Genomic DNA, 27,980 nt, shown 5'->3' with positions numbered 1-27,980 from the left:
CCACTACAACTTCCACAGTCCCTCTGGAATAGCAACCCCCCAGCCAACTGCTCCGTATTTCTGACTTCTTCACTGAGGGGCCCCTCCTTCCACCACTATTAACTAATATCTTATTCTCATGGAGGACACCACTTGCTTTGCAGCTCTCTCTTGACACAGAGGTGGAATTTCTATTTCTTCATACGTCATGATGCAGGGGTGGCATTTCTATCTGTGCTAACAAATGCAGCCTCCGGGCTCCTCCTCCTTTATTCTCTCACCAGAAGCCCCGGCTCCTCTGAGATGCTTGCTAATTAGCAACCACTGCTCCTTTTGTGCTGTCATTCACAAACCACCTGATTCACAATCCAACATGCTGGAAGTATTGTCCACCCTCTGCCTCACACCTTGATTCAACTGTATCTGTACTTATCCGTCACAATACTTAACCCAACTGGAACCATTAATCACCACGGTGATGGCCTGGTTAATGTCTGTCTCGCCTGTTGGACCACAGCAGCCTTGCACTGGGGCCACGTCTGTTTTACTCACAGCTGGGATCTCAGCATGGATCTACTGAAGTGCTGACCGCATTTTAGGTAACATAACCTCCATTACCCAGTTAAGAAAAAAAAAATCAAGACTGAAATATATAAAGACATCAGTAATTTATGATTGAAAAGGTGAAGTTATCAACCCAGCTAAAAGAAAATGATTGTGCACTGGCACTAGGCAGAGAGATTTATATGGAAAGTATTTTGAATTTAAATATGAACAGAAACAATACAAAAATTCTGGGACCATCAGTGGGGACTGAAGAAAAAGGAGAACTTACTCATTATCCCGCTTTTCTGAACCATCTTCAACATCAAACACGAGGTAGGGTTGAAATGGCCAGTCAGATGAACACCGAATGGTCTCTGTCATTCTACAAAAGAGCAGCCACCATTTAGAATGCAAGTCAAATTACAAGAGAAAATGTTTTAGAATTATTATTACTATTTGTTCTTTCTGTGGAAGAGAGCAAGGGAAAGTTAAGAGGACAAGAAGGACCTTCTTTTTAAATAAAATTAAATACTTGTAAATAACATATTTTAGTGAGAGGTAGCAGGTGAATTTCATTTCTATTCTAGTACTAGGGAGAATGACCCATGTAAATTAAAATATAACAATCATGATTGGAAAGTTACTCATAATACAGTAAGTGAAAAATGCATGCTACAGTATACTATGTAGAGCATGGTGTGCTTTTTTCCTCCAAAAAAAGGAGAAAAAGTAAAAAAAAAAAGATGTGCATAGTACAAGGACTGGAAGTAGATATAACAAAATGTTACCAGTGATTACTTCTGGGTAGTATCAATAGGGGTTGGGTTTATCCCTTTCTTTTCATTTATCTGCATTTGCTACAATCAATAGGACTTTTGTTATTAAAATTATTAAACCTTTGTGTTTTTAATAACAAGACCTAAAAGCACAACAAAAGAGCTATTCTTCCTAAGCAGCCAAACCTACAAATAAAACAGGTGAACATGCAATGAACAGAGCTCACCTATTTGTTTTCAAGTTCCTGTTATAAATGTAATTAGAAGGGAAGAGACATATGTCTGGGTGCATCCTGTACTGAATGGTGAGCTGTAAGACAGGCAGCCTGCCAATCACGTTGTGCTCCACGTTCTCTTCCAGAAGGTTGTAGAAGCGGGCCATCATCGACTGGTCATAGCCATACTCCTGGGCCTTCTGAAAGGAGGAAAACAAAACAATAATCTGCAAGAATTCATGTGTACTTTTCCCACTATTAAAAAACAAAACAAAACAATCACTGAGCTCTCAAATGTACAAGGTATTACCAACAACCAAAGATTCAGAGAGAGAAGATATTTCCGACTCCAGCCCTAGAAAAGCCATGTAGCTTGACTACAAAAGTTAAGGTATTTTCCCCTTATTTAGAAAACCCACATACTGCTTATGAACGAGATGTGATCTTGTGAATGACCACAACTGTCGCTATTTTATAGGTGCTAACAGGGGTCACCTGAAAGAATCAATGATAAAAGCAGCAAAGAACTGTAACCCAGATTTTAACAATTATTTCTGGGCTATGCTATCACAACTAGAAATAATGAATGCCATTGTAAATAAGCCTCTGAAAGACCACTTTCTTCATCCATCCATCATATACCAAGCAGCTAAAATTTGGGGTGCTGACAGTCTACAGTGAAGATCAAATGTCACAGAGCTTACATTCTAGTGGAGGACACAGGCAACTAAGTTGATTTCATAAATCCAAGAAAGGGTTACAAACCTGTGATCTGAAACACAGTGACTTAATTGACAAACGAAGAAAACTGTCTTAATGTTATCACGGTCGTGCCTTGGGATATACTTTTCAATGGTAGCATCATATCAAGATTCAAAAAGTATTACGTCTTAAATAATCTAGAAGCAAAAAATGTGCTCTGGAAAACCCACTAGGATGATGCAATCTTTATGAGTGACGTTGACAATATGAGCGTTGAAGATGTATGTGCAAAGTTTTAATAAACCTGTTTCACAAACTATCAGAGTGGAGAAAACAGGCGTTACTTCTTATTTATATTAGTTATATATGTGATTATTTACATATGTGATATTAAATAGGTTTGTATAATTAAAGAGAATATTTTTAGTAGACATTTGGCAATTTCATCTATACCCCCCAAAGTTTATCTATTCAAGTTAGCTAAAAACCTCATTTATTTCACTCTGTGAAAAAAGAAAGAGGTTTATATGAGGTAACACATCTACTTCCAGAAAAAAAAAACTGAGTCCATCCTACAAAATGATGGAGATTTTTATGTTTTGACATGAACATATATCCCTGATCTATTTACTGACTGGAAAAAAAGGTAATTTGGTACAGACTGATTCTTCCACCTTTAAACAAGGTCAAAACCTACATACAGGGCTTCCCTGGTGGCACAGTGGTTGAGAGTCTGCCTGCCAATGCAGGACCCAAGGGTTCGAGCCCTGGTCTGGGAAGATCCCACATGCCACGGAGCAGCTGGCCCCATGAGCCACAATTACTGAGCCTGCGCGTCTGGAGCCTGTGCTCCGCAACAAGAGAGGCCGCGATAGTGAAAGGCCCGCGCACCGTGATGTGGAGTGGCCCACACTTGCCACAACTAGAGAAAGCCCTCACACAGAAACGAAGATCCAACACAGCCATAAATTAAAAAAAAAAAACCTACATACATATACACAAATTTATACATTCCCTATAGCCATCTGACATTCTGAATCTAGTAACTTATTTACTGTCTGTTACCCACTAGAATGTCAGCTTCATGAGGGCGAGGATTTTTTTTCTCTTTGTGGTATGCGGGCCTCTCACTGTTGTGGCCTCTCCCGCTGCGGAGCACAGGCTCCGCACACGCAGCCTCAGCAGTCATGGCTCAGCCGCTCCGTGGCTTGTGGGATCTTCCCGGACTGGGACACGAACCCGTGTCCCCTGCATCGGCAGGCGGACTCTCAACCACTGTGCCACCAGGGAAGCCAGAGGTCAGGGATTTTTGTCAATTTTCGTCACTGTCATGACGCCAGAACTTAAAAACAGTGCTTGAATTAGCCTGGCACTCAATGAACACAGACTGAAAAAAAGTCAACACACACATGCCCACAAACTGTTCAAATACTCACTAAACTGTTCATAGTACTTATCCCTAGGGTTAGAAAGGCATGCTGAGAAAATTAACTTTGTAATTATTTTCTGAATCTTCTCAATAAGCCTCTATTATTTTTGCAACAATAAGAAAAGCCCAAATGGATTTTTCTCATTTCTGCTGTTTTTAATCAATCACCAAAGGAGACAGTGAAGTTGAGGCCTATCGACAACCCTTTTCACTAACCACGTGCTAAGGCCCTTCAGGAAGTTAAATCAGTAGGTTTCTGAAATACTGCAACTATTCAAGGAATGCAGGGCAGAGCTGGCTCCTCCTAGGTCTCCACAAGCAGAACCCCCCACAGCAGCTCTGTCCTATGGACAAGGTTTTCACTCAGGGACATGGGCGCTCCTAGGCTACTCCCTTGAACAGTCACGCACGAGTGTTCAGACGTCAAAGAACTGCACTATCATTTTGATGATTCCAAAGTCAAAAACAATACTAACCAAAAAAACCTGCTTTCTTTCCATAACGTAACAGAAATGCTGTGAAAATGGTCTGTTCTCTGGGACAGTTTATGCAGCCACTACTCTATATTTGTACAAATAATCTATGTATCAGTAAAATGCTCAAATTTCATTAAACTTCAAAACCGTCATCTAGACCTATGAAGATTACCCAAAACATCTGAATCCTGATTCTGCTGTGCATTTCTAGGAGCCATCTTTAGTGAGATTTAAGAAACGAAGTGAAGGGAACCACAACTTTGGTGCTCATCTTCCCACAAGCACAGCCCACAACCTCTTTCCTTTCACCACCTTCCCTTTCAGAGGATGTGAGGGACACCGGCATTTTCCTGTGCTATAGGATACAGAATCCTAAAATTGAAAACGTTACTGTAAGAATAATTTCTCTTTATACTGTTTTCCTCAAATTTGCACATATTGAAAGATAAATCAGGAGGTTGGATTCTATTCCCTGCTTTTAAAGTTTTTCTATTATTATTGTTTTGGTGTTTATGTTACTAAAATAAATCAGATACAGCCCTTAGAACAGCTGCACACTGCCTTTCCCAAAGGAACAGCCCACTGCACATGGGACATCCTCCTCCTAAACTTCTGGTCTGTGACACTCACACTGCTCCTGTCACACACACATAAGCACATTATGAACAAAGGAACATTTCCGGAGACTTTCACTATGAAGGCTCTCAACAGTGGTTCTCTTTTCTCAGCCATTCCCTATTTATCCTTGCAAATAAGAGATGATGATCCAAGAAAGACCGCCCCGCCGCCCAAAAAAAAAAAAAAAACCCAAACAAGCCCCTACCACTTTAAAGCAACACGAATGTGAAAAAACATACCATAGAAATGACTGTGGGAGGGAGCTGCTTAGGATCTCCTACAAGGATGAGCTTGTTGCAACGATGTATGAGTGGAGTAAGAGTTTCAACTTCACAAGACTGTCCGGCCTTGGTAAGAGAGTACAGAATGGAGACATAATCAGAATTATCTCTATTATTTATTTATCCATATACAGTCTATCCAATTCACAAGTGTCCTAACCATTCAGAAACATACACTTTCTCCTTCTGCACCAAAGATCAAAAATAAGAACTTCCTTTGGTTAGAAAACAAAACAACAAAAACATTCTAAATGCCGAAGCGGGGGAAAAAGACCCACACACGTTTTGAAGTCAGCCACCACTCAGGTGCCACTACCACCTGGGAAGCAGCCCATAAGCAAGAAGGGCCATGTCATGTCCCCAGTTTGTCTTCTTTGTCCCTGCTGGGCACATGCCTGGGGGGACTGTGTGTCTGTGTGCCCCACCCCCTCTCTCTTCCTTGCTCCTCAGTAGGCCGCTTCAGTTGCAAGACTCAAGCTTCTTTTCAATTCAATGGCATTTCCTTCAATTATTTCATCACTTCCACCTTTTCTATTCCTTCGTTTTGGTGAATACTGGATCTTGGATCTCCTGGATGGGTTCTCTGTACCTCATTTTCCATCTCTTTTGTCTTCTGGCTCTACATTCTGGCAAACAGTAGGTACCCAATAAATGTTTGCTCAATGAATGAAGTAGAAATAAAGATGTTAGCTGAAAATACGGTGGCTCAGAGCTGTCCAGAGTTATATTAAAAATGCTTCAAAAGGTCACCAGAGGGCTTCCCTGGTGGCACAGTGGTTGAGAGTCCGCCTGCCGATGCAGGGGACACGGGCTCGTGCCCCAGTCCGGGAAGATCCCACATGCCGCGGAGCAGCTGGGCCCATGAGCCATGGCCGCTGAGCCTGTGCGTCCAGAGACTGTGCACCACAACGGGAGAGGCCACAACAGTGAGAGGGCCACGTACCGAAAAAAAAAAAAAAAAAAAGGTAACCAGAGATATCCCAAGCAGGAGCTAGAATAATCCTTGGGAGGGATTTTATGAAGAACAATCAGGAATCTCTAAGACTACAGTCCCGATACTGAAAAAGCAATTTTCATCGTGGTGGGTCATTAGCAGCGTATTTCAACATAAGAGAATACATATGTAATGGCAGGTCAAAATCAGATGCAAAGACCACTTTGTCAACATCTCGGCAGCCACTCTTCATCTAAGACTTACTCCTTACTCCTAGCAAAGCTGTATGGCCGACTGCTTACTGACCTCATCAACAATGACACAACTAAAGGGGACACCCCCTTGCCCACGGAAAGCAGCCTCGAGCAGCAAACCACCACTCGTGCTCAGTGTGCAGCAGATGATGTGGGACTCTAAGATGATGATGTTCTGTGTCTTTTGTGGGCATCCTTGAACCTAAGAGAATAAAAGTTCATCAACATTCAGTTGTATATAAATTCTTAACTACACTTATTATGTGGCAGAATAATGTCTAGTAAATGTTAGGTAGGAACCTCAAGCCTAGAAAAGAGAAGAAACATTCAAGATAATCAGAAGCCACCAGAAAGAACACTTTGCAGTGGAGTCTAATCTCAGAACATGAGTTAATAATAAGCACATTAAGAAAAATTTATTCAGGTTTAATTTGGTCGAAGTGGATTACAATTCTTACAGCCTGACGTATGAGGGAAGGTATCAGAATAAGCAAAGATTAAGTAATTCTACTGAGTTGTGAAGCAATTATCTGAGTAAAACCAGGATCAGAACTAAGCCTGAACATACACTTTGCTGTTAGTTTTTAAGTATGTAATATTGTTCTTTTATAAGGGATAGTACCAACAAAAACGCCTGTGAAACTGACAAGCATTCTAGTTCCACAGTGGAATCCAACAACCTTGGTCCAGACTATAATGGAATAAACTGTGATGGAGACTAACAGTATGAATGACACCTCACAATGCATATCATTCAGTGTTCAAATTAATAAACTAGTACTCTCATCATAGATTCAGGTAGCCTATCTCCCCTCCTGAAAAAGCTGTCGTGAATCATCCCTGAACATGTGATAGATTCAACCATGGAGGCCAAGGCATGTATGTGAAGAGAGGGTGGCAACTGTGGCCTTCTGGTGCTCACATGTTAACTGTCACATACCTCTCCTCTCAGCTATCTAATGAGTAAAACTGCCAAGGACAATTAATTTAATGGCCCACAGAACAATGTGATCAGCGGCAAAAACCATAATACAGGTAAACATGGACTTCATCCTTAAATGTGGGAAGATTAATTTTGGGCTCAGCTTAAAGTTTTAATAAAAAGCTTTCCACATAACTTTTGATTTAAATAAACAAACTGCTAGTGGAAATACACATTAAGTTCAATTATATTTATTTAGCCACACAGAGAAGGTCAATAATACATTCAAGAGGAAAACCACAGCTCAAAAATACAAATACCATTACCGGTTGAGTATTACCCTCTCTTTCCCTGACCACCAATTCATTTCATTAAGGGCTGCATGCTGGTGATGGGGTACACACCTGGCTCATTCTAGCTTTGACCAATATAAATGTTAGTTGATATTTTTATATCCAAAGAAAACTGGGAAAAGTTATACATGTTATAGAAGGATTTTTTGTGATCAGAAACAAGTAAAAGGAGTGTATGCTTTCAGCCAAAAACTGAGAAAAAAGGTGCTTATATTTCTTGGGCCACATCCCAGCCACTGTCACTCTACCTGAATTCAGATGTGTATTTTTTTTTTCCTGTATCTTCAAATAGTTACTTATTTATTTATTTATTTGGCTACGCTGGGTCTTAGTTGTGGCATGTGGGATCTTCCCGGCAGCGTGTGGGATCTTTTAGTTGCAGCATGAGGGATCTTTTAGTTGTAGCATGCGGGCTCTTAGTTGCAGCACATGGGATCTAGTTCCCTGACCAGGAATCACACCCACACCCCCTGCAATGGAAGCAGAGTCCTAACCACTGGACAGCCAGGGAATTCCCCCAAATTTTTAAATGTAATTGAGAAAAGACCACAGGTTGTCTGAACTATTTCATAATTTTAAAAAAGAAAAAGTAATACCAGTAAAGTGCTACACGTGAACTACTTACCTCTTTAATTTTAGAAGAAAGCTCCTGCCTTTCTTGTGAAACTTTGGCCATTTTTTCATCTAATTCTTGCCTCTGGAAAAAATCAGAATGCCATCATTAAAATTAAATTAAGCATTTTAAAATGCTTTCCAATGGACTGCCTCACATTTCAAAAGGGTGAGCCAGTACTTTACCAATGAAAAACTGATTCACCCAGTGTGTTTTCTCTATACCAGTCTTTCTGTATTGCTGTGTGTCAGAGTTTAGCTAAGCTACTCCATGGTACTGATGCCCTGGCATCCATTTTGTTTGGCCAAGCAGCCTGCAGAGACCCCAAACTAACACTAGGCCCCTTCACACACATGCACGCCCTAGATGGCAGCCCGTGGAGTCACCGGCCCACCAGCCAACATAAGCTCTTGTGATCAACAGTCTCCTCTGCCATCCAGTGCCTTCCCCTTATATGCCCTTTAGATAAGAGACCCTCTAAGCTACTTACCAAAACCCTGCTCTTTCAGTTAAAATTGGCCAATCCAGCCCTAGCCTGGGAACCCCAAAGTACTCCACGCATGGACTCTGATCATGACATGTGCGCCAGGGCCTGCCTCTCTCTGTCTGCACTCTCCCTTGACCTGCCTGTCATGCCCCACGAGACATGCCTTATACCTCCCTCAAGACCTGTGAAAATAAACTTCTCTATTTCGCTTTCTCTTGTGGTCTGTTTTTAAACATCAGCTCATTGTCCAGCAACCCGACAACCAGCACCCCATGCTTCAATCAGTAGGTGCTAATTTGATAAATTCTTTTATTTTTTGTGGCCACCCTGTGCAGCATGAGGGATGCTCATGAGGAACTAGGGTTCCCTGAGCAGGGATCGAACCTGAGCTCCCTTCAGTGTAAGTGCAGATTCTTAACCACTGGACCACCAGGGAAGTCCAATAAATTCTTAATAGTGTGTATGATTCAGTTCTGTTCAGAGTACTGCAGGTACGCTTTCTGCTTAAGCAGGCCAACCCTTGGGGCATCACTTACGTGTTATCTACTCTGCCTTCATGCTATTAACAGTGGCGTTCAGTGGCTAAAACAGACTGCACGTGGCCTGCAAAGTCTGAAATATTTACTATCTTGTTCTTTTAAAAAAAGTTTAACCCCTAATGTAAGGCATACCATCTCTGTGTACATTTTTGTACACAAATTATGCTATTCCACAATGAAAGAATGGCATCAAATACTCACCAACTAGTTTATCTATGAGCTTTTAAAAAACACTGATCAAGACATGTTTAGATACCTGTAGTTCCCTTCCACCTCGGCATAAAGCACGCTGGCGAGAAAGTTCAGCTAGTTGATGATCTAGAAATTCCTTTCTTCTGTGAATCTCATGAATATGAGAAGGTAAGTCTTTTTCTTTAAAAAAAAGATAAAAAGCTGTTGATTCTAACAAATACACACATATGCATACAAATGAGAAGAAAAACTAGCTTTCAAAACTAGACTACTTCTAGGGTCTCCAAATTACCTTTAATGCCCATGCCATTTTCTACCATACAAAAAGAAACAGAAATCAATTTATATATACCTTTATTCAGTACTTACTCATTCTGTGGTTAACTTGGCTCTCCAAACTGAATTTTAGGACCTCAGTATTAATACACTTTTCTGGACCTAGACGTACTAAATTTATATCTCCACAGTTTCCTGTTGATAGAAGTCACACGTAGAGGTTAATAAGAATGCTGTCAATTTCTGTACATAATAATTATTTCTAAGCAAATATATTAACAATCAGAGAAAGGAGCTAACATGAACTATTAATCAACCAAATACCTGGAACTGCGCTAGAGGTTCCACACACATTCTTTTAGATTTGCTTCATAAGAATCCTATAAGGCAAGAATTTATTTCCACCTAATAAAAGCTACTGAGGTTGCACAAGCAGTACACTGCAGAGTTGAGATTCTATTACACTAATGCTTCTCAAACTATGTTCTATACATCACTCCATGGTAAAATGTATTTGGGAAATGGCGAGTGAAAATAAAACAAATTTCTTGACCATAGGATATTTCGAAGATGAAGACTTTTCTCTATTAATGCAGGTCTGAATTCCCCAAACAGAATCTTACAGGACCATCAAATGCTTTTCTGCAGAATACTGAGAACCACGGTTTTGAAACACTGTTCCACATCACAATGCCACTCCAGGATCTAAGGGACACAAGATGCTGGAAATTCTGGAATATGGTAATTCCAAAAACTGTCAGCATCATTTAACTGGTTTATTAACCACATTTTAATTTTAGGTTAGCACATTTCAGATATTATTTAATCTAAAAGTCTCCCACTGCTTCACTGAACTACTAAACTATAGCAATCATGCAGCGTTTATTAGCACTTATCCCAATCTGACACATCACATACTTGTTTGCTATCTCCTTCCACTGAATCCAAGTCCCATAAGAACCAGGTTTTGTTTTGGTCACAGCCTAGAACCGCAGCTGGCACGTAAGTACAATAAACATACACTGAATGAATAAATGAACTCATTATACAGCTGTTCACACATATTTTTGTTCCTAGTTCAGCTCATTCTTCTAAAATTTGAAGCCATCTTCTCTGACCAACATTTACTTGAAGGTGTCAAAATTGCTAACTTGTGTTTCTACCAGAAAGGTGGATGAGATTTATAGCCACTATAAGCATCTAAAAATGCTCCAGAAATTAAAACAGACATCCTTTAAATTGCAGGGTGAGCTCAGAAGGATGTAAGAGAAATTCCTAGGGGCCAAAAACAAAGAGAAAGGTGAAAAACAGAGGTGAAAGCCCCTGAGCTGCTGTGGCTTCCCTGGAGGGAACAGGGTGAGGGCTGGTCACTCTCTAGATGCTTAGGTGTTTGTTTTTTCATTTACATACAATCAAATGCAGAGATTTAAAAATCCTTAGTTCTACAGAGTTTGACAAATATCTACATCAGCAAAACTACCATTCCAATCAACATATAGAAATTGTATAATGGGGGCTTGGATTTTAACGTCCACTAGAAAGCAAGAGGGCATGGAAGAGGTGGAGGGATGAAAACGACATGAATCTATCTTGGCCTGGGCTTAGCTGGGAAAAAAAACTCTCTTCTAGGACTTTCCAACTATAGGCCCATGCCACATGTGGACTTAGAGCCTAAACACATAATACAGAGAATGACAAAGGTGACCCAACCAAAATACAGTTGAGATTTTAAAAATGAGAATACAGTGAACAATGTTATACCAATATATTTGAAAACCTAAGGTGAAGTGGAGATTTTTCTTGAATAATATGAATTAGCAAAACTCACTCAAATGTAGAAAACTTGAATAAACCAACAATTAAAGACATTCAGCACACAGAAACTTACCCATCTGTCAAAAAACAGACAAAAAACAAACAAACAAGAAGCCCCCCAAAAAACAACACTAAAAACAAATTAACCTTCAAGTAACAGGTAATTCCCTGTCATATATGAAACATCCCAAATAAATGTCTGTATAAATTCTTTTTTTTTTTTTTTTTTTTTTGTGGTTCACGGGCCTCTTACTGCTCTGGCCTCTCCCATTGTGGAGCACAGGCTCCAGACGCACAGGCTCAGCCGCCATGGCTTATGGGCCCAGCCTCTCTGTGGCACGTGGGATCCTCCCGGACCAGGGCACGAACACATGTCCTCTGCATCGGCAGGCAGACTCTCAACCACTACGGCACCAGGGAAGCCCTGTATAACTTCATTTTTAAAGTCTGTATAACTTCAATACTAAAACCAAAGATATGACAAAGAAAAATTATAGGCTGCCGTCAGTTAAAAAAATCAATAGCAATCCAGCAATGTGGTAAAAAAATAATAGTACACAACCAAGCAGACCTTATTCTAGGAATCAAAGGTATTTTCAAATTAGTAAAGCATTGTAGGGAATTCCCTGGCAGTCCAGTGGTTAGGACTCGGCACTTTCACTGCCATGGGCCTGGTTTCAAACCCTGGTCGGGGAACTCAGATCCCTTAAGCCTCGGGGTATGGAAAGAAAGAAGAAAAGAAAGAAAAGAAAAGGGGCTTCCCTGGTTGCGCAGTGGTTGAGAGTCTGCCTGCCGATGCAGGGGACAGAGGTTTGTGCCCCAGTCCGGGAAGATCCCATATGCCGTGGAGCGGCTAGGCCCGGGAGCCATGGCCACTGAGCCTGCGCGTCCAGACCCTGTGCTCCGCAACGGGAGAGGCCACAACAGTGAGAGGCCAGCGTACCACACACACAAAAAAAAAAAAAAGTAAAGGAAAAGAAAGAAAAGAAAGAATGAAAGAAAGAAAGAAAAGAAAAGCAGAATTCCCTGGTTAGGACTCTGTGCTTGCACTGCCATATGGTGAGGGGGAGGGGTATATGAAGGAAAAAATACTGCATGCAGTAAAATTCAACACCCATTCATTAAAGAACTCTAATTAGGTGGGGACTTTTTTAACCTGATAAAAGCGTATATACCAAACCCCAGGAACAAACATCACACTTAATGGTGAGATGTCCAAGGTATTTCTGTAAAGGACACCCAGGACCACTGGACATAGTGAAAAGAAGCAAAAATGAAAGTACTGAATAAGAAGAAAAAAGCCGTCTTTACTGACAAGAGATGTCATTTTCTCTCTAACAAAAATATTAAAAATCCAACCTAGACACTACACTTGTGCCACCTTCGTCCCAGCCTTCTCGTGTTGTCAGCCCACACCTGAAAAAGGGCTTATTACCCTCCCTCAGGGAAAGGAAAGTGAAAACCACACGGGAACTGTTCTCGGTTGTATAATTTGATACAACTACTTTGGAGCAGAACCGGGCACTATCTAGAATCAGCACAAATCCTTCAACCCAGCATTCTCATTTCTAGGTATATATACACTAGACCAGTGTTTTTATAAACTCTTTTGACCGTGATCTATAGTATGAGGTACACTTCACATTGAAAGCCAGTACACTCATACCTCACCAATAAAACAGGTTTCACAAAACAATACTTTACCCCTCACTACCTACACTCTAATCTTTTCTGTTCTCTTCTGTTCTATCTTATCTTGTGTAAGTATGCTGGTTCTGATCTCCCTAAACTGATTTCACAATCCACTAACTGGTCACAAGCCACAGTGTGAAAGCACTGCCCTAGCAGCCTGTATGAATACTCAGGAGACGTGAGTAAGAACACAGTACTCCAGTGTACTCCCTTCAGCTGCTGTACAGTACAACACAATACAACTCAGTCACGGCAGTAAACGTTTTCATCCTGCACTGGAGAAACAGGCACAAGTACAGGAATTAAGTTTGAAATAACAAAAAAAAAAAAGGGAAAGAACTTACATTTCTATCAATGGATAACGAATGAACTGTGCACTCATAGATGAGACACCCTATAGCAGTTAACATGAATGACCGTATCCATATACAGCGATACATAAAGTCATAGTTCTCACAAACATAATGGTGAGTAGAAAAGTTGCCGTTCACAATGCATTTTCAGTTTTAAAGGCAAATGACCTCTAGATGTAGCTAATACATGTGCAATAAAAGGGGAAATATGTGTGATCCCTGCGAAGACAGACGACACATCCTGGCTGCTCCTGCAGCTGGTGTGGCCACGGGACTGAGTTCTGGCCAAAAGGAAATAAGCAGAGGTGCTACTGGCAGCGTCTCAGAACTTTCCTTAAAGCACAGCTAGTATATCTGTCCCTTTTTCCTTGCACTTGCTAGATGGGACTACTGGTGCTGGAGCAGCTGTTTCTGACCATGAGGTGCACTAAGGAGTGGGGGGGTCCCACGTAGTGCAGCAACAAGGTAGAAAGACCCTAGGTCTCTGAAGACTCGGAAGTAGAGTCATCACGCCAGTATCATCCCTCAGCTGCCCATCTCTGGGCTTCTGAGTAAGCAGGAAATAAACTTCTATCATAGTTAGGCCACTGTAGTTGGAGTGTCTATTATTTGAAGCCTAATTGAATCTTAACTGATTTAGGTCACTGCCAGGTAACATCAAGGAAAATAAAATTTGCTTAGGGAAGACGAGATACATGTGCTTAGAAGAGCAGCCCGACCCAGAGCCATAACCACGCCACTCAGGATGGCTGGTGTGAGAGGAGGTGTTAAGGTTAAGGGCACAGAAATGACTTTACACATTCGCTCAAGCATTCCGAATCCTCGGTGGCAATGCTCTTCAATCTGTCAACTGTACTGAAAAGACTTGTCCCTGTGGTATACTTTACATCTCAACTCCTCAGCTTCTCCGCCTATAAAATGTAGATAGGTTATTTATTGCATGGCTCAGAGGATTACTCTGAGTACTGACACATAGTGAGCACTCGGTAACCATAAGTGATGACTGCTCTAGCTTTTGTGTCACTAAACATCTACTAAGTCCCAACTGAGTGCCAGGCACTGTTCCAGGCACGGGGGTTACTACAATGAACACATTTTTAAAAGCCCTTGCCTTGGTGGACCTCGTTATATTCTAGCTAGACTGAACCATCCACGGTTCTCTGGCTTCTGGTCCTTTTTATGTACAGTAAGTTCCACCAGAGTCCTCTCCCCACTTCACTTCCTCATTGCTCTTCCAAGTTTCATCTTAGATATCATTTCCTCTAAAAGTCTTCCCTAACCCCTACACAACTGAATCAAGGGCTGCTCTAAGGTGTTTCAAACGGCACAGGGCCTGGCACAGAATAAATGCTCCAAAATATTCAGTAAACAAAGCAGTAAGTACACATGGGCCACAGCCTCAAGTAGAAAAAATGACCAGAACTGGCTTGCTCTTTGTCATTCAAAGTTACCACACTAAACACTGAAAACAAAAACAAATGAAAAGCCCACATAAGTATCATACCTAAAGGATTCTTCTTGTCTTTACACTTCTCGTTGAATTCAAGCATAATTTTTTTCGTAAGTTCATCAACAGCTGTATTGGAAGGTGCACACACAAGGACACGGTTTTGTTTGATTTTGGCATTGGAGTTCTCATCTGAATGCCCCCTCTTCTGGTTCGACAATTTGCAACAAATAAACAAACAAACAAAAAAAAAACAAACAATACTGATAAGCTCTATTGTGCAGTGTTATAGTTCTTCTCTACTGTCACATATATTTGAAAGTTCCCCTAATAAATAGTTAAAAGTAAATAAAAGCACCTACATCTTACACTGATGTTAAAAAATTACTCTGGCCGGGAATTCCCTGGCCAACGAGTGGTTAGGACGCAGTGCTCTTACTGCCAAGGGCCCAGGTTTGATCCCTGGTCGGGGAACTAAGATCCCACATGCCGCATGGTGTGCCCGAAAAAAAAAAAAAATTACTCTGGCATAAAATCTAACTTCTCTGAGCCTTACCTTACTATCCACTTATTTTATTCAATGTTCAATCCAAAATGTAACCCAGGAATACATTCAAGATTGTCTCCTGGGATTAGCCGTGACCTATAATAAAGCCCGAAGACCACTATTCTAGCCCATAGAATTAGTTTCACACAAGATAACATTTTCTGTTCCTTTTATTTCTTATAACCTTCTCTACCTCTGCTACCGCTTTATCTGATATAGTTCCACACAGTATCAAAAAGATACACAGAAGTGAAGGGAAAAACACACTTTAGTACTTATTTACACGTTAAAGTAAAACAACATACTCAATTAAGGGCACAGATGCCCTCGTGCACACTCTACCTCTGTCAGTAGGCGGTACAGGAGGCCCACAATGGTTTTTGATTTTCCTGTCCCGGGTGGTCCATGAATCAGACAGATCTTGGCAACTGCTGGGGAGTGTTTCACCATGGCATATGCAGTTTCTATCGCTTTCTTTTGGTCTTCATTGAAATCTTTTAGGTAGGCAATCTATACAAAAGACACTAGTGAGAACGAGCGGTTCTTCCTGGGATGGCACAGGAGAGCGAGAGAGTGGAAGACATCTGTTTGAACTGCTGCTGACCTTTGTCAGACAGAAGCTTTGGTGATGATCAGGCAAAACCCCAAAATGACCCTTAATCTAAGAACCACTTTCACTACTGGAAAGAGCTACTGATGAGTCTACAGGCCTCAGTCCACCTACAACCACAACAACTATATTTTTATTTGTGATTCTTATAAAGATGATCACAATAAACTGTTTTGTACTTTTCTTCTTTTTATTCCGTGGTTCTTCCCATTTTAGTCAATCCTCTCTTTAGACAGTAAAAACATTCCAAGACTTCCTTTCCTAACACAAGTGATACAGTCAAAACAACAGGGATTTGGGGTCAGATCTGAGTCTACACCTCAGTTTCACTCAAACGCTAGGTCTCTAAACTCCTAACCTCTCTGGGCTTCAGGCTTTGACAATCATTAAATCTGGGATTCCTTAGAGGGTGGGAACTGACTGAGAAAATGCATATGAAAGTCCTAACACAAGACAGGGGTTCAAATAACATTCCTTTCCTTCCGCCTGTCTCTGTGTTAATTTCCTGGAACTTACACCCAACTCTTACAACAATGAGAAATATGTGTTCACACAAAAATCACAACTTCGTCGTCACACTGACAACAGTACCAGTCAATGCTCCACTGATCATTCAAATGCAAAAGTCATTCCATTAAACCTCCTCTTACTCCTGTATTTAATTACCTAACAAACAGTTAAGTAGGATGTTCACCTCACATTTTAATGCTGCTCTGCAAGCATGTTTTCAATTCCTTTTTGGACTCTACCTTTTTTCCTGAGGTAAGCTGACTAACTTAACACAAAGAACTACTTTGCAATATTAAAGAAAACTAAGCACTAAAAACGTCACTGGGCACACATGGTGACTATGTCTTTGTTGTAGACAACAGGGAATGTGTGACAGATAAAAATAACATGCTTTAACATCTTGACATGAAATGTTCTGACTTTCCCTGTTATCAAATGACTGTCACTCACAATTCTCTCAGATGCTGTAGTTAGTAAATCTTTTGTACAGAAGTCCATGGGGTTTGGATTCAGAACGGCTCTGGCCAGTTGGTTCCGACCACTCAGCAAAGACATGGCTTTCAACTTCCTCTGTGTAGTCACCAGAGAGCTGATTACAAGACATTTCACGAATTCATTTAAATTGACTGGTAAATTATGTTGAGTCTGGATGGAAAGGGAACACTCAGATTTCCCATTACGCACTATTATCAAGAAGGAGAAAAAGCAATTTCAGTTACCAGTGAATAACAGTGTCCAGTTAAAAAGGTTATTCAGAACAAGGTGTTTTGTAACTTTTTTTTTTGTGGTATGCAGCCCTCTCTCAATGTTGTGGCCTCTCCCGTTGCAGAGCACAGGCTCCGGACACGCAGGCTCAGCGGCCATGGCTCACGGGCCTAGCCGCTCTGTGGCACGTGGGGTCTTCTCAGACCGGGGCATGAACCCACGTCCCCTGCATCGGCAGGCGGACTCTCAACTGCTGCGCCACCAGGGAAGCCCTGTAACATGTTTTTTATACATCATTTAAATAATTTTCTCAGTAAGTATCTACTGACTGCCTCCTAAGAACCAGGCAACATTCCTGTCCTCTGGAGGCTTATTTTTTAGAAGAAGGGGGCAGATAAGCAAATAAACATGTCAGGTGATGGTAAGTGCTAGGAAGAAAGCCGAGAAGGGGGATGAGGAAGTGATGAGGGTTGTGAGGGAGTGTTGTTGTAGACAGGAGAGTCAGGGGAGGTTTTCCTGATATGATATTTGAGCAGAGCCATGGCATTAAGTGAGTGAGCCATGCCCGTAACCGGGGAAAGTGGGTTACAGGCAGAGAATCAGCAACTGCAAAGACAATGGGGCAGCAAGGTGCCTGGATTATTTTCACAACAGGGAGAAGTCCAGAATGGCTAGAAGGAAAAGCAGGGAGAAGCGAGCTAGAAGACCAAGATGGTAAATGCAGCTACACTTCAGAGGGCTCTGCAGTTAACCACTCTGAACATGACTCTGAGTCAGGTCAAGAGCACGGGACAGCTCCGCGCAGGTAAGTGACACACGCTAAGTCACACATTAAAAGAATCACTTATCGCGAATGAAGAATAAACTGCAATGGAAAAAGCACAAGAAGACAACTTAAGAGGCTAAAATCTAGGTAAAAGTGAATGGTCACGTGGGCCAGGAGGCAGCAGGAGAGGTGGCACTTGGATGTAGGATATATGGCCAAGGAAGATCCGACAGGACTTCCTGATGCATTAGATGGAGCGTGCGAGGGAAAGCAGGACTCGAGGATGACTCTGAGGTTTTGGGCTGAGCAACTGGAAGAATGGGATGGAGGTCCCACATGCTGAGTGGGGAAAAACCAGAGCAACAGCAGATGTCAGGCAGTAAATCAAGTGCTTCCTTTTGGAGTAGGTTTGAAATGTCTAATAATCTCCAAATGGAGATGTCAGGTAGTTGGATGCATGAGGAGTTCCGGGAAGGAGACAGAAACCATTGCTAAATCTTAGAAACAGAACTTTGGCAAATGTAACCACTTGTAAGAGTTGAAAGCACAGATGAAGCTAGATATCCCTGGTGCTCAACGCATCTTGCACAAAGAACTGAGCTCTGACCACACAATAGTGGACATGGCACACCAGTTAGGATGCGGCACGATGTTAAACTCTAAGAGCTTTGTTGCTATTTTTAAGGTATGATACAAAAAGGGGAAGGAATAATGATCACATATTCTCTTCCCGTAACAGAGACTAAGAGAGCAGCAATGTCAAAAAGGCAGCTTGGCATATATCAAGCATGTGGACTTCGTAGTCAAACAAAATTAGGTTTCAATTCTGGACCGAGTGTTTAATAGTAAGGATGCCTTTGGATATGTTACTTAACATCCCTGAACTCTGATTTCCCAATGAGCAGGGAACAAACCATTCTGCTTTGCAGGGCTCTGGGAAAAGATGATAAATGTGTACAGGAAGGACAGGGCACACTGGCTGGCACACAGTCAGTAGTCCTTAAATTCAAGCTAACATTATTTTTGTTATGCTACCTTAGGGAGAGAAGTCCCTACACCACAATGGATGGGAGTGATGAAACAGTAAACCCCTCCAGTTGCCTTACAATTAGTTCTGTGTTTGGTCTGCTCATCAATAATTAGCCCCCAAACCAAGGCTGGAATGTGATTTAACAAACAGATGGTTTGCAAACTGTCTGTTTTATAACAAACACACTGACAGATGAAGGAATTTACTAGAAGGAGAAGACATTACAAAAGAAAGCTTTAAAATCCTAAGTCTAAAGCAATACGTGCTGGGCCTTTTCCAGCTGAGTCTAGAAAAACTAAAAGAGGACTCTGAATGGTAAGTAATCAACCTAGCAAATACAGTCTGGTAAACATAGAGCAAACATACATCTGGTAAATGGACAGCAAATAGAGGGCTGGTAAATGTATAGCAAATACATGGCTAGTAAAGCCTAATTTAGAGGGAGATGAAAAGATGAGCTGCTGACAGATTTCTCTTCCATGTCTCATTAGGTACTTACTGACTGAAGTGCGGCGGAACGTATGAACATAGCCACAGTAATGTTCACGGGGAACTTGCAGGCGATGTCTCTCTATATCCTTCTTCTCTCCATTTACTCTTTCAGGAACCAAAAACACCAAATCATTTTCCTTTGGATGAAGCTGTTTAGCTAGTTCACATTCCTCAAGATAAACTATAACACAAGAAGAAGCCAGCATTTATTCTAACAGAATTATTTTACATGAGATTAAAGGATATTAAACGCTTGTACTAAGTTCAAGCAAGTATACAGCACTAGCGGACTTTGTACATACTTCAAAATGATAGTCTAAGCTAGTCAGCATTGACAAATATTGATCACATAGCATTATAAAAGTCTTCTTAAAACCTGCTACAAAGCCAAAATAGATGAAGTCATAATATTCAAAAGTAGCTAATACATTTCTTTTCCTTGAAGTTTACCTTAGTTTTTAATCAAGGAATTTTCACTTTTGTGCCCTGCTTTCAAAATCCCGAGAGAAAATCTGGAAACAGATCCATGTACACGTAAGAATTTTGAGCCTACTAGTGGCATTTCAAACAAGGGGGAAAGGACAGTAGTAAAATAAATGGGGCTGGGAAAACAGAGCAAGCTCTAAAATTAAAAAAAGTTCAGTACCAACTGCCAAATCCAGCAGCAACATACTGAACCAAAGCACGAAGTACTAGGATTAAGTAGACTGAACTACTAAGTCAAAAAAGAATTTTAAAAATGCATCATGTAAGAAATGTCTATTTGAAGGCATCAGAGAGCAAATACAACAATGAAGAATCACTCTGTTGAGATCCAGAAGAAGGTGGAGATCCGTAAGGGTCAGCCCAGTATTTTCCCTAGAAACATCTGAACTCTTCAGGGAGTGGCAGCCAGGAATTTGAGCAGTACCTGGGATAGCCTTGTACAAAAAAAAGAGACAAAAACTGGAGTCCAGGGCCTGCATAGATAAAGTAGGCATCCTGGTAGCCCTCAAGCTTCAGGTAGGGACCATGAAGGACTACACCCAACAATGAAGGCAGCTTCAATTCACCCGAGTACTTCAGGAAAGCTCAATCCTTTAAGCCGGATTAAGATGATCCCACATTGCTAGTACTCCCAGAATCCTGGCAGAAGCAAAGAAAAATCCTCTCTGGAAGAGGACATCCTATCATCCTAGGCCCCTGATTATTTTTTAAATAGCTTTCCAAAGACAATGACCAACATATTAGAAATAAGCAAAGCACCAGGAGAGAATACATGAACTACTAGAATCAACAAACAAACAAAAAAGGGCTGCACAAGGCACTACACAGAGTACAGTCCTTGAATTGGTTCTAGGACACCCGCAGGCACCAAAACCCTCAGATGCTCATGTCCCTTATGTAAAACGGCATAGTATTTGCATATAACCCACGCACATCCTCCAGTACACTTTAAATCATCTCTAGATTACTTATAATACCTAATCCAATGCAAACGCTATGGACATAGTTGTAAATCCAACATAAGTGGTATGTAAATAGGTGCTGGTGCATAGCAAACATGTTTTTCTGGAATTTTTTTTCCCTGAATATTTTCAATCCACGCTTGAATCCGATGACGCAAATCCCGCAAATACAGAGGACCAACTGTATGTATAACACAGTTTAAAATATAGAGTTAAAATACGTAACAATAATAATATACAAAGTGGAACAGATAAACAGGGTTAAAGTTTTTTTAAGATTTTGCCTTATCTATGGAGACACTTAAAGTATCAATGAAATCTGTAAACTTTGAATCATGTACGCTCTAAGTTTTCACCTAAACTACTAAATGGCAAAAGAGGTACAAGTTGACGTATAATTTCCAAACTAAAAGAAAAGAAAAAATGAATGGTTCAAAGGTCTCACATATATGTAAAGAGTACACTCTAGTTCTATCAGTTTTTTCTTTATATATGTTATTAGGTATTCAAAATGGTCCTATCTTCTGTTCACTGAACTTGCTATCATTGTGAAATACTCGCTTTTAATCTCAAATAATGCTCTTCTGCCGTAAAGTCTATTTAGTCTGGTATTAACAGAGCAAAACAAGTTTCTTTTAGTTGGGTTTGCATGAGTAGCTTTCTCCAATCTTCCTCTTCTAACCTTTCTGTATCCTTATGTTTACATGTATTACTTGTAAACAGCATATAACATGCCAATACTGATCTTGAAATAACTTTTTCTACCCAAAGATACTACGGCTACTTAGAAAATTGAAAGCTCACATACAGGATAAAACATATAGATGGTATCGGTTATATCAGGTAGCAAGAAAGCTCTCAAAGACTAGCCTGTCTAAAGGGCTCAGGAGCCAACTTGAAGAAACCAATTACAAAGACTTGAAACAAGTGTATTTAAGTCCATGTGTTCATAACGAGAAAACATTTTTTTAAAGTTCACTGGTCAACCCAGCACTTGCAGAGAATTAAGTCATTAGTTTGAAAACTGGTCAGGAGTCAAGTATCAATACTTATTCTACCCTTCTTTATAAAGTATACTACTGAGTAATCAAATAAAATGGAGCACTTTTTCTTTACAGAACTACAATAGCAAATAAATGAAGAAATGATCAAATAAAAATATCACCATTTTGTATCCTTTAGTAAAATAATTAATCTAGGCATTAAGGATCAACGGTTATAAGTATTACAAAAAGAGAAATTAGAGATCAAGCACCTCCTGATAAAGGAACACACCAACCTCAGCTATGAACTAGTTTTGCCAAAAATATTAGGTCAAATGAAACTGATCAAGCCTCTAGATCCAACTATCAATTTACAAAAAGTACAAAGGACTGAAAAACATACTAAACACCACCAGGGGGATGCTATCAGCAAGACACAGACACAGACCCTGTAATTCTACAGGGTCAACAACACAATTTCTTCAAAAAATAAATTACAAAGCGGGAGGGATCCATGAAGGAGACAATTGTAATTGAAGAAGACATATTAACAATGTCAGTGAGTGGACCTAACTTGGATCTTAATTCAAGCAGGCTGAAATAAATTGTTCTTTATGAGGAAACGGAAAACTTGAACACTGTCTAGCTATCTAATATTAAGAAATCATGGTTCATACTTTAGCAACAAAATAATGAATTATCAGCAAAAATACTATGAATTTTTAGGTCCATCTCTATTAGAGATAGTCACTTAAATAATTATGACACCAAAAGAAAAAAAATCTAACCAATGATGATCTGCAAAACCTCTCCCTAGAAAACTGTAAAACATTACTGAAAGTAAACCTAAATAACTGACAGTATGTATCGTATTCAAATCAGTATTAGAAAGATGTCAATTCTTAACAAATGTCCACATCTTTTTTTTCTCTAAAACTTACATGGTAATGCAAAGGGACAAGAATAGCCAACGTACTCTTAAGGCCAAACAAGGTAAGCAGACTTGCTCATTAATGTTTATAATAAAGCTTAATTAAGTAAAATTAAGCAATGTGATATGGGCAGAAAGGTAGGCAAATGATCCAACAAAGAAGAAAGGAGTCCAGAAAAAGGCGAGTGCATTAAATGGACATTAGATTTGTAACAAATATGACACTGCAGACCATGGAGAAAGGATAATCTTTTCAATAAACACTACTGGGGTAATTACATCTCCATTAGGGAAAAAAAAATGAAACATGGCCCCTACATCTTACTCGTGTACAAAATCCATTCCAGGTCGGCAAAACAGCGAAGCCTCTAGAAAAGGGATTGGCAAACTTTCTGTAAAGAGCCAGATTTTTCTTTGCAGGCTACACATGGTGTCTGTTGCATATTCATCATCATCTTTTCTTCAAAAGCTTAAAAAAATGTAAGAACCTTACTCTTGGGCAGTATAAAAACAGGATACAGGGTAGATCTGCAAGCTGTGGTTTGCTGACACCTGTTCTAGATGTTAAGATAATATATTTATGACCTGCAGCAGGGAAAGGTCTCTTAAACCTTTGGCACAGACCATTAACCATAAAAAATACACAGATGCATTTGTTATGTTAAAAAATAAAGTCTAAACAAGAATAAAATAAGAATTTTAAAGACATCACTAAGAGAGACATAATGCAAGCCAAAGTGGGAGGATGGTTTATATCCAGATTGCATAAAGAACTTGCTACAAATCAGTAAGGAAAAGACAACTAACAGAAAATGAACAAGAGTCTTTAATAGGTGCTTCCCTAGAGAGGTTACTTGAGCATCTACTAAATATATGAGAAGGTGCTCAATCTCACTGATAGCCAGGATATTACAAAATAAAACCACAAATGGCCATCAATACACACACACTACAATGGCTAAAATGAACAGCACAATCAACACAAATGTGTTGGCAGAGACATGGAGCAACGTGACTTCCATACGCTGGTGGGGTGTGTCATTCTGCATGACTAGCTTGGCATTATCTACTCATGTTAAGCTCATGCATAATACCCTGAGACTCTGAGACCCACTTCAGGAGACAGACTCCACAAAAATGCCCTCGCATAACACGAAGAGACACATGAATGACCATAGTAGCATTATTCATAAAATGCTGTGTGTAGAAGAAGGCCTGAGGCTGCTCTCATTACAAAGGCCTGCTTACAAGGTTGGCCCCCTTGGAATCTGGGAACTTGGTTTTCCAGACAGCTCTCATCATTTGCTGATGACAATGGCTCACTGTACCTTACCTGTTTGCCAATTTTTTTCTCTACAGCTTATGTCAAACACCCACTTTACTTGTGAAAGTCATGAATGTGGGCTAGGCAGAGGGTGTTTTAGGCACTGGGTCTCTAAGCTTCCCTGGTAGATAATGTGTCACATGGGTTGTCGCAGCCCACTACTGGGAAAATTAAGTGTGTCCTGTGTGACTTCACTGGGAAATGACTCTTGGAAACTTGCTCCTGGTTTCCTTTTTCCCTTTGCTGATTTTGCTTTGTATCCTTTTGCCATAGTAAGTCACAGCCATGAGCATGAATATAATTCCTGTGAGTCCTCCTAGCGAATCACTGAACTTGGGCATGGACTTGGAGAGCCCTGACACACAGGCCTAAACTGCTGAAAAAATGTCCATTAACGGGAGTTCTCTGGCGATCCAGTGGTTAGGACTCGGCGCTTTCACTGCTGTGGCCCGGGTTCAATCCCTGGTCGGGGAACTAAGATCCCACAAGCTGCATGGCACTGACAAAAAAAACTTCTTTAAAATAATAATCATAAAAATGTCCATCAACAGTAAAATTGTGACACAGTCACATATTGAAATACCACCACAGCAATGAAAAAAATACCAAAGATGCACACAAAATTGATGAATTACGAAGACATGTTACGTGAAAGAAGTCAGACACAAGAGTAAATGCTATGTGATTCTATCATACCATCAAGATAAATGGATGATAAACCAGTGATTTAAATATTAGAAAGAAATATAAAACTACTACAAGAAAATATGGAAGTATTTATCTGATTTCTAAAACCAACTGAACAGTAAAGAAATAAATACGGTATTTTTGAACATGTGAAGATAAAAATTGTCTGCCTCAAAAAGTGCATGTGAAACTGAACAGCAAATAATGAAATTGAAAAAAAATTAACAATGCATACAAGTAAGAAAATAACCTCCCTAAGAGATAAAAAAAGGACAAAAGGCATGAACAGACAATTATCCGCCCCCCCCCCAAGAATATAAAAGACCAATAAAGATTTGAGGACAAAAACTACAACTTCAAATGAGATACATGTTCCATATAAAACTGAGGGATAAGTTTAAACTAGCAAATGAGAAGAGATACATTCTTACATTCTTATGTCAGAAGTGAAAATGGTATTCTTTTTGGTAGACAGAGGCAATATGAACCGAAAGTCTTAAAATGCACACACTGTTTGATCTAGCAAAGGGATTTATTCAGTGTAACAGTAAAAAATCATAAGTAATGTACATGTCTAACTAGAAATTACTGGTTAAAGAGAACTATGGAATACACTTACAATGGAATAACTACAAACACTAAACATGCTCTTATTATTTATCTCTGAAAAGACATTTATAATAGACTAAATGAAAATAAGTCAAATGTAAGCTTCACGAAGGTGGAATTTTATGTTTTCATCACAGCTACATACCTAGCATCTAGAATCATACACTATCAGGTAGTATAAAGTCAGTAAATATTTGCTGAATAAATACATGAAAAAAGTCACTTAGGTAAAATAACCCTACCCACCCACCCTTCACTCAGATGAATAGGAAGTCTAGCAGTAAGATATACAATACTATGTTCATAAGATGATCTCTGAATGATGGGAACTGTGAGTGATGTTTATTTTACTATTGGCTAATATTATCTGAATAATCTACAGTGAACATATAATACCTTCCCCCCCAAATATATGTACACGCTTTTTTTCTTAAGTGAATCTATGGAGTGGGATGGACTGCAAGGGGGAAGGAGACAGACGGAGAATTTATACTTTTTATTTTAAAGGGTTCTAAATGCTTGGTTTATTTATAACTAAGACATAACTGTGACACCTGCTCCAGACAACTCATGAAGTGAGAGCAGAGACGGCAGAGAGATTTACTCAGAATCTGTACGCACGATCATGTCAACACCCCCTCCGCCCCCGCCAATCAAACTCCCTCACTCACCTTCTCTCTCCCTTGCCCAGCATCTAGGGACACTTTGGCCTGTGGTATTCTGCTAGCACAATGGTTAAAACCATGAATTTTATAACTGTCCCAGTAATTATCCTCATTAAGTAAAGACTTTAAACATACTCTTTGTAAGAGCTTACAAATTCACCTCAGGAAACCTATATCCCAGAAAATGCAAGCACTTATTATGTTCCCTCAAATAGCAATCTCCAATTATTATATGATAGAGCCCAAGTTACATAAGAAAGAACTCACCCACAAACTCCCAGTATTTTTTATAATCAGCAGGAAATTTTCGTAAATGCAACTGATGGAATTTCTCTTTGTTTGGAGAGCTGTTCCATTCCTGTGCCACCTACGCAAAGCAAAAAAAGCAACTTAAGAAAGCAAAAACATCTGAAAAGCCAATGTTAAACGGCAAAATTTTCCAAAGTAAGCAACCATAAAATCCAGAACCTAGAACTCCTGTGTGACACAAACATTAAAAATTAATTTGGGACTTCTGGTTTCCAGCTTGGCATGTAAGGAACTTAGAAGTCGCCACTCCATCCTAACAAGTAAAAAGAGACAAAAAGGTGGATACAGAAAATCACAACTTGCCAGCGCAGAAAACTCTTAAGTAGAAACCTCCATGCCAGGAGGAAATCCTGAACTGGATGCGACAAACTGTTGGAGGCTCAGCATGACCTCTCTTAAAAACTCTAGGGGGACCCAGTCATAAAAGGGACTCCACACTTTGGTGAGTCTTACCTCTAGGAGCTCGAACAGGCCCTCACAGTGAACACTGGAGAAAATTCCCTGTGTGCTTCCAGCGGGGGTGGGGGGTTGGTGGGGACTGGGGTAAAGGAACCATTGTGTAATACACCAGAGCATTCCTGACCTTCTTAACAAGGCCTGATCTATGAGATGCTATTTTACCGGAGTCAAAGTTGCTGGGATTTTATCAGAGCTTAAACTACTTGAGGGAAGAAAACCAGCTCCAGCCCATTCTAACCATCCTGTCGCACCCAAGGAGGTGGGGGGAAACTAAGAAGCATGTGGTGTAAAGTTCTTAGTCCAGAGGCAAAGGCTCACTAAAAGAGTGACACCTTATCATAGGACTATGGAATGGTCTTCCTTCCCCCATACCTCATTTCTATATCACTAAAGGCCTATTTACTGCTGTTCCTTTTATTTAGTAGATTACGTCTGCCTTGCAACAAAAAATTACAAGGCATACTCAAAGGCAAAAAACACAGTTTGCACAGAATAAAGAAGCACTAAAACCTGTCAGATATGGCAGGAATACTGGAATTATCAGACCAGGATTTTTTTTTTTTAAACTATAGTTAATATACTAAGAGTTTAATGAAAAAAGGAGGCCATGAAATAATAGATGGGTAATGTAATGAATGAGATGTAAAGTAGAAAGAATCAAAAGGTAATGCCAGAGATCAAAAACACTGTAACAGAAATGAAGGATGCCTCTGATGGCCTCATTACTACACTGGACATTGCTGAGGAAACAATCTCTGAGCTTGAGGCTACAGCAATAGAAGCTACCAAAGCTGAAAAGCAAGGAGAAAAAAATGGGTAAAAAAAAACACACCCCAGAATATCCAAGACTGTGAGATAATGACAAAAGATGCAGCATACACATAATGGAGATACGAGAAGAAGAGAGAGCGAAAAAGAAGCAGTATTTGAGGTATAATGACCCAGAGTTTTCCAAAATTAACATCAGACACCAAACCACAGATCCAGGAAGCTCCAAGACCAAGCA

The 27,980-nt window shown here is 40.1% G+C and overlaps 1 protein-coding gene across 1 annotated transcript in view; it reads right to left on the bottom strand.

Moving 5' to 3' along the window:
* The window catches only part of LOC308609698 (putative helicase senataxin), a 61,529-nt gene that overhangs the window by 10,088 nt on the left and 23,461 nt on the right, over positions 1 to 27,980 (bottom strand). Inside the window, exons 9-20 of the mRNA XM_081223410.1 lie at positions 26,474 to 26,573; positions 19,567 to 19,740; positions 17,017 to 17,249; positions 15,789 to 15,956; positions 14,957 to 15,107; positions 9,686 to 9,787; positions 9,381 to 9,496; positions 8,111 to 8,182; positions 6,263 to 6,412; positions 4,981 to 5,088; positions 1,529 to 1,716; positions 815 to 907 (exon numbers count right to left, since the gene is read on the bottom strand). Of these exons, the coding sequence (XP_081079536.1) occupies positions 815 to 907; positions 1,529 to 1,716; positions 4,981 to 5,088; positions 6,263 to 6,412; positions 8,111 to 8,182; positions 9,381 to 9,496; positions 9,686 to 9,787; positions 14,957 to 15,107; positions 15,789 to 15,956; positions 17,017 to 17,249; positions 19,567 to 19,740; positions 26,474 to 26,573 (1,655 nt within the window). The remainder of the gene's footprint in view (positions 1 to 814; positions 908 to 1,528; positions 1,717 to 4,980; positions 5,089 to 6,262; positions 6,413 to 8,110; positions 8,183 to 9,380; positions 9,497 to 9,685; positions 9,788 to 14,956; positions 15,108 to 15,788; positions 15,957 to 17,016; positions 17,250 to 19,566; positions 19,741 to 26,473; positions 26,574 to 27,980) is intronic.

Source organism: Mesoplodon bidens (genome assembly GCF_964165515.1).
Source record: "Mesoplodon bidens genome assembly, chromosome: Y".
Taxonomy (NCBI): domain Eukaryota; kingdom Metazoa; phylum Chordata; class Mammalia; order Artiodactyla; family Ziphiidae; genus Mesoplodon; species Mesoplodon bidens.
The sequence above is the reverse complement of the archived record's forward strand: the minus strand, read 5'-3'. Positions and strand labels throughout refer to the sequence as shown.